General features: G+C 35.6%; 1 protein-coding gene across 1 annotated transcript in view; it reads right to left on the bottom strand.

The window, feature by feature from the left end:
- Window positions 1-582: 582 nt before the first annotated feature.
- The window catches only part of LOC126161386 (cyclin-dependent kinase 5 activator 2), a 333,234-nt gene continuing 325,454 nt past the window's right edge, over window positions 583-8,362 (bottom strand). Inside the window, exon 3 of the mRNA XM_049917163.1 lies at window positions 583-5,057. Within this exon, the coding sequence (XP_049773120.1) occupies window positions 4,779-5,057 (279 nt within the window). The 3' untranslated portion in view covers window positions 583-4,778. The remainder of the gene's footprint in view (window positions 5,058-8,362) is intronic.

Genomic DNA, 8,362 nt, shown 5'->3' with positions numbered 1-8,362 from the left:
ACAGCACAGGGGGGAAAAAAGATGTGACAATTAAAATAAAATGCTAAATATTTGTCTGTTGTTCTTGCATAAAGCTGTGAAAGTTTTAGAAAATAGAAAATCTATGATCAATTAGATATTACTAGGATTTTTAATCTCGTTACAGGGTAGGAAAACGTGTTCTCAAAGCCTTTAGTTACATTATATGAACAAGGACTGAAAATGTGTTAAATGCTTTTCTGAATTAGACCAGTAATTCATCACCGAATTTGTCATTACATATAGCTGCAGTTAGCAGTATGAATGTCACTCTTAGATATTTGAAGCAAATGTCAAGGTTTGTTGCTCCTGAATGGCTGAAACGTTTACTGTTTTAGACATTACAATCTCATCTCCTTACCCAGTTTGCTAATGTTTAAAATGAACCAATCAACTGAGGACTTCTGTTGTACAATATATAAAATGTTGATTTTTCTATAAAATATTCTGAAACTAAATAATATTTATACTACTGGGTATAAATTTCTCACAAAAGGAAAAAAAATACTTTCTATATAAAATACACACATACAAGTGATACCTACAAATGAAAAGTGCATAACACATACACATGTCTCAGAAACACCAATTAAATATGAAAATGTGTAAACAAACAAAGTATTATACTGTGACACAATTATGAATGAAGGATGGAAGCAGAAAATAAAGGTTTCTGGAACAGGAGTGATGTAGACATTTGTGTCTGATGGGAAACAGTTGAGTAAAGGATTTTGCTATTGTATATGTAACATACACTCATGTGTCTGCCCCTGCAATATTGTTAATCCCCAACTGCAGAAATTAATTTTAACTTAGTCACAGTTTTTTTTTCAGTGAGAATGCTTCATAAGTTGCTCCCATAGTTTTCATATTAAATTTTCCAGTTTCTGTTGTAAATTATCTCAGAGGAGTCTGAAAAAAAATTGTGTGCATTGCATTTTACTGCCATAACATACAAATACATCTAAACTGATTAAATTGTATGAATTTTAAAATAAATAAAGCCTAACAGTGAGTAAGGTCACTTAGGGAATTGTACTATCAGAAACTGTGTATACTCCAATTAAAATTACTTTGTGATTGACAGTTTGAAGTGTCAAGGGGAAATGTTGCTGGCATGCAGCCTGCCAAACTTCACAAGGCACTACATGTACCTACAAAATAAGCAACACAGCAAGCATGTGGCACTCAAGAGGGAACTAAAATTGATTGGCGGGTAGCCTCTGCCACTCGACTTGCTGAAACATCAGTCACAGAGTAATTTTAATCTGAGTACAGTTGTGTTGTTGCAGTAAATAGGAATGAAGCTGTAAGGCAGAAATTTTGGATGGTGCTTCTTTAGCACTTCATGTGAGTAATGGAGTGTTCTTATTAACTAAGTGGAAAACTGAACTTAAGTTATTGGAAGAAATTATGAAGGGATGGAAAATGAAAACATCTGACTCACTGCATATATTTCACACAGACTGGAAATCAGGCAGGAAAAAAAAAAATTCTAAAAGACAGTGATGAAAATGCTACTAATGTTTTAAAAGGTGTAAGTAGTACAGAAGGAGCAAACAAAAGCAGACAAATAAGATGAACAGTACCAGGCAGATTGGTGTAATAAATAACATAGAAAAAAAAACATATCAGGAAGTCACTTGCTACACCTGCAAACAGTCTAAAAAGGATGAAGTTTCCATTAGTACAGGTGAAGTACAGCAATTAAAATAAGCTATATAACATTTGGTGAAAGAAAAATGTTTTCCTCCTTTCAAGCTTTCATATAAAGAGAGAACTGGGAAAATGTGACTGCTGATAATACAAAACAAGCATATAACATCTAAGTCATATAAAAAGAATTTGCCTCATCAGCCAACGAAATTTTATGTACCTATGAGAAAATCCTTAGGTAATCAATATATAGAGAAAATCTAAGTCACTCCTGGGTTTGATAAATTATTCCTGCTAGTCAGTTCATTCACACAGCCCATGCATACATTTACAAGTTTTCTTGAACAAGTAGGTTTAAAGAAGACACGTGTTACAATGGCATGTCCACAAACATGGTTCACTGCCTTTTTATGCACTTATGGTACATTCACTTAATTGTTTATAATCAGATACCCTGAATTCTACACCTGATTTTTTGAAATAGTAAGGTATTCAGCATTAGCCATCAACCTCTCTAACTTTCACTTCTTCGGCACCAACAAACAAATTTTTACATTCAGCTCTCATGTGTGAAATTATTAAAGGAAGTTTGCACGGTGTAATTTTCCACTGTCTTTTGTTGAAACAGCATATTTCTTAATATTCACATTGTATGCTCAATAATGTGAAGTCCTGAAAAGGAATGAGTAGCACAATGTACACCTTTGCTATTATAATGTTATCACTTTTTGCACAGTAATACCTGAAAATTCAGTCATAAAGTTTTTGATGAAAAATTGTATTGCCTTGCTGAACTGTTTTATGTTTTGTCAGCAATGGTTAACAATAGAATTAAACACAATTTCTTTGCAAATATTAAAATTATGGATCAAATGAATAAATTACTCTTTCATTAGAATGCTCCTCACAGCAGTATTAGACGTGAGAGACACATAGGTCTAAATCATAAAACTGAAGTAGACTGTATTGGAAGAACTACTTGTATATAATCTTTCTGTTAAGAGACTTAAAATCTAATTCACATACATTATTCTAAAGCACTTAAACTTGAAGGGCAAACAAGCAAATAATTTTTACAGGCTTTTAATATATTACTTATATATGACTAACTTAATTTACCTCTACTTTACTTTAGTTAAATATTCAACAACAAGCCCACTTAAGTCCATTCCAGAAGGGTTCCTGCATTAACCCTTAAGGGATATGTGGGCACAATGTAGTTACACTACATTATGTAAATTGAATACTTTGAATTAGCATAGTCCCTGTTATATCCTACATTTATGACTGAGTGTTTGTAGTAATTCTTTTAAACAACAATCACTCAGTTCACCCTGCACTATTGTAATGAATTTCCTATTCATTAGCTACAAGTCTGAAGTCTTTGTAGAGAGAAATATCTTGAGACTGGAAGGAGTTCTCATCAAATATAGAAAATAACAGTGATATTAATGTGATCTAATGTCTGTAGATGTTGTTTAATCTGATCAGAATTGTTACACAAGGCACATGGATGATATCCATGCCTTTAAAAAGTTTTAGTGTGTCCTACTGGTTGGCCATGTTATTTCCCTGGAAACATATTTGTCATATAAAATTTCATTTTCTTTTCCCTGGGAAATGCAACATATATAAATGTTTGAAACAATGCTGCTTTACTGCTGTCCTATCAATGTTTTACATTTAAAAGGATGAATAATTTTACAACTTTCATGCCATCATATGGAACACATGGAATGATTCATGTAGCTGTACAGCTTCAGTTTTAAAATTTTGAGTGCTGTACACATGACATAATAGGAATCAACACATCACTTTTTTTTAGCGGTGAAGTTGGCTGGCTGGTGTAATGTTCAGTGGCAGGCATAATGACCTCATTCATCTGTGACACTACTTCCAGAACAAAGTACCTGAAGAAGATGAGAAACGCATATAATGTCAACATGAATATACCTGAGTATTTCGGCAACAATATTCTGGAACCATAGGAAACAAAGCAGTAAACAATAACTGGTATAGAAATCTCTAGTATTATGCTGAATCACATGAGGGACTTTTGTACTGTGAATGGAAATGTTTCTCACTTATAGGTGGTTCAAAATAAAGTTCTATTTATCCCCATATCTTTTCAAACTTTTTTACATATTAATCCTCCACATAATACAGTCACCTCAGGTCCAGCAAAAGCTTCTCAAAAAGGAAATACCAACTGAACACTGTGTCAGATTTTTAATAACACTTGGCAGGGACAGAATAAATTAGAAAGACCAACTTCTTCTGTGCCTTATAAACATTGAATGTTTTTGTTAATTTCCTTCCAAACCCATCAGGAACATCACAGATCAATGAACTTAAAACCACAGTCTCCACAGGTGAGGAAAGTTGTAATCTCTGCAGATAATTGTTTTGTGGAAGAATATTTAGAAAACAATAAGTTTACACGCTGTATGAATACCTGGATCAGAAAATCCACTGAAACAAGACTGGTATTACTATCACTTTGAGGGAACAATTACACAATTGTAATCTGACTTTTACAGAGGAAAAAGCGTAATGAAGACATGCACAATTTGTTCAAAACATTAGGTAGCAAATAATGTTGGATTGAAAAGAAACTTGGAAGTTTGGCTATTAACTTCACACATATTATCAGATCTGTTTCTGAAAAATGAAAATTTAAGGCCATCACTAGCACAGTATGTATGCACTGAAGAGAGCTGCTATGATGCAATACACAGATTGAGATACGTAAGGGACAGAGGGGAACTATTCTGTTCAGTGTATGAGAATGTCCACCTTCAAAAGTTGTGACCTGCAAAGAAAGCAACTTTCCCCAATTTCTGATGTTAAAGAGTGGCACACGCATTTGTATACTTGAGATAAATTTCAGTATATCGACGGATCAGCGGCAATTGTTGACAAAAGGCCTGTTTTCCGCTGGTTGGCTGTTTTGGAGGGAGCTCCTCCGTGTGCCGCTAGAGGGCCGTGCCCCCGCGCGGGAGGAGAGCGGGGGCTGCCGCAGGTCACAGTGTAGTGACGTAGTGGCTGCGCGCCAGGCGTACCAACACGACACTCTGCTGGGGACCCTGGCCACCAGTGGGAGGTCAAGCAGTCGCAGGCAGTGCCACTGGGCCCCCACCCTCTGGATGCTGCTGTTGTTGGCATTGCTTTGACTGCTGCTGTTGCTGGTGGTGGTGGTGCTGCTTTTGTTGTTGTTGTTGTTGTTGCTGCTGCTGCTGCTGCTGTTGTTGCTGTTGCTGCTGCTGCTTTTGCAGTTGCACTACCGATGCACTGAGGGCAGGGGGTGGTGGAGGTGGTGGAGGGGGTGGTGGTGGTGGTGTAGGTTCTTGCAGTTGTTGCTGCTGTTGTTGCTGTTGTTGGACCTGCACATACAACACCACAAATAACTATGTAGAATTTTCATAGCTGCCAAGTATACAAATACTAATTTTTGCATTAGTAATAATAATTTTATTATTTTGTAAAAGTGAGTATACAATAATATTGGGACATGTATTAGACACACTGCTTGTTGCCATAGGTTGCAGAGCAAGAACAATAAGTACCATAGACAGACAAATGTCAAACAGAACACATGTAGCTATCAGTAGGTTAGCTTTCAAGAACTATGTAAAACGTTTTATCACAATACTCTTAAAACCCAAGAAAATTTTTTCATACAATGAAGTCCTTAAATGTTAATTAAATTTTGTGTTGATACTTGACAGGACATGATAACAATTTTAAATGTTGTGCAAAAGCTGGTTTATGATCAACTGCATAATATTTTTCAGAAAATCAAAAAAAGTGTTTCGCGTTTCATAAAGTGCTAAAAGTTTATAATCCAGATGACTTGACACAACACAAAGAAAGAAACAAAAATATTGGTTTCTGTCTTCATATTTTCCACAGCAAGGTAAATACAAGAACTGATGCCACCATTAAATTTCCACAGGTCTGCAAAGGTGAATGGTGTTGATATTATTACTTGTAATGTCAAAGAGTAGCGGAAATTACTGGTGATCTCACTGGAGTAATTGAAAGATCCTGTACATAATCTGCAAATGATGCTCACGTAATATTTAATTTACTGTAGGTCCCTTAAGAACTGAGCTGTTCCCATTTACTGGAAGAAAGCATGAATATTGTTCAACTACAGGAAAGACTATGAAAACTGGTTCCCTGAAATACCTTTGTATGAACTTTTAAAACCATTTTCATTTTTATTCTCATTTTCTAGTGCAGGCTATTTGAGTTATGACCCATTGTAGGGTCAGGGTCTTTGTGGCTAGATACCAAGCACTTGTTATGTAACTAATTAATGTAATCTCAAAATATTATTGTGTATTGTTTTAAGTGTTGCTCAGTCTTGTAACAAGTTGGGAGTAAGGGAATTTACCAAACCATTTTGTTCCAAAACTTAATATGTGTTGGGAGTTGTTGGGATGTGGTAGGTAGCTCCTCATGATACTATTAGAAATGTGATTACATCCAACATTAAGTTGCAATAAATATTGCAAAAGAATGAAGACACATAATGAAATTCATGCTGTATGAACCATTGTGGGGGTTGTTAATTTGCTTTCAAAGTGTATATACCATAACTCTTACTATTTGTCAGCAACATGCACCTGAAATCATGAACTGCTGGATTTAATTTATGGAAGAGCCAAATAAAGTGACAGAGCACTATACTATGAATCACATTGTTGCTGAATAATTTGACATTGCTTCTGATGCTCTGACATGGGATAAACGCAATAAACAATAGAAATGGATACAGCTCCTCTGTTGGAAACACGGTGCGCCTGTTGCAACGGTGAATGGACTTTCTCTGCCTGGCTCATGACTGTGCTGTTGTCAGCACTCATCAATGTGATAGTTAAGTGCAGACAGAGAGGAAATGTTAATTATTTAGTATGAACAGAAGCAACAAGATGGGACTAGCATTTTATATTTTTGAAGTGCTTTCAGTTGTAAAATAACCATACAAATGGCTGCCAAGGTTGAAAAACTGAACTGGATATCTAATGAGTTCTATGATCGGATTCAAAACTTTTGAAAGGCAGAATACAGCTTTTTATACTGGATGGATATTTATCAATTGGCACAGAAATAAAGTACAATATGTTTCTGGGAAGTCAGTAGTTGCTAAATAAAATAGTATCCTAATATAAAGATTGATAGCTATTGAGACAGGGACTAACATAAAGCCATGCACTTCATGGAAATTTGATAATGGTCATAGTACAGCTGTCATGAGCTGCATTTTGATAGCATTTTTTTCCCAGACCAATATTTGGGCATATAACACCGTCATCTGTGGCATATACTGTGCATGTCTACATCCATAAACATGTCCATAAAGAATAAAATCTTCATGATGGTTAAACATGATTTGGAAAAGATTTTATACAGACATTTTGAGGGAGACATGCATGGTATCTGTGACTGATGATGGGCTATATGCCTGAGTACTGGTGTAAAAAATAAATGCTTTTGACATGTAGCTCATGGTATCCAACAGGATGTCCTTGCTCAAATACATAAAAACTGTGAAGCACTCAGCTTACAACATTTTTATAAGTGCTAAGTTTGTAACAAACTGTACTGAACTGGGCAGACAGACAGATGTATCATTTCAGCATCAGTTTGAAGAAAGCCAGAGATGTGTTTCATATTTACTAGTAACAAGTGTGCACAAAGTCTTTCTCATTAACTGCAAAACACGCATGGGTTATTTGCAAGCAGCTATCCTCACCTCCTCTCTCCACACACACACAAACTATTTTCAGTGCAGATAACATGTATTGTTAACCTTTAGATTTAGAGATTTAGATAGTCAGCTAATTGTTAAAAAGAGTGACCAATAAGACATGTCTTTAATATGATTTTAAATTGGTTGAGATATCCAGTTTCTTGGTTCATGTTACATGGGAGCATTTGAATACCATTGCATCACTGCTTGTCCACTACAACCTTTCTTGACAAAGAAGCAAAGTCTACAGGAAAATTATTTTTGGAACTTCCACGCATATTAAAAGGGTGTGCCAGACCAAAGCCTGAACTCGGGACCTTTGCCTTTTGGGAAGAAGTTCAGTCAGTACAGAACTACCCGAGTATGATTTACAATTCTTCCTCACAACTTTACTCCTCTCCTACACTCCATGCTTCATGGAATTTCTCCTGTGAACCATGACAAGCTCTCCTGGAAGAAAGGATCTTGTGAAGCCATTGCATAACCACAACCCATGGGATTTTTCTATGTTTTCTTGGAAATATCCCCAGACTGTTTCTGTAAATTATTATTGTCATTTGTGTAATGCTACAGCAAATCACAGTTTAGCTGAAACTGATTTTAACTGTCAGTGACACAAACTATTAAGGACTACATCTACTGAGAAGTGAGTGCAAGAATTCCAAGGTGCTTCAAGAGGCCACTGCTAGATGACCACTTATCTGCTTCTACCAATACCCTTAGCAATCATTTCTGCTGCATACAAGTTTTATTTAATTGTAACACCCCAGAAGATATTTCCCTAAGACAACAAGAAACGAAAATATGCAGAACAAGGCAGCAGGTCTACAGAATGAGATATTTTAAAAAGAAATACACTTCCTAATCTTCTGAAAATATGTTTTCTTTTTAATATTATTATCATGTCCCGCCAAGCACTGATGGAAAATT

This window comes from Schistocerca cancellata, chromosome 2 (genome assembly GCF_023864275.1).
Source record: "Schistocerca cancellata isolate TAMUIC-IGC-003103 chromosome 2, iqSchCanc2.1, whole genome shotgun sequence".
NCBI lineage: Eukaryota > Metazoa > Arthropoda > Insecta > Orthoptera > Acrididae > Schistocerca > Schistocerca cancellata.
This window is presented reverse-complemented; position numbering and strand designations above follow the sequence as displayed.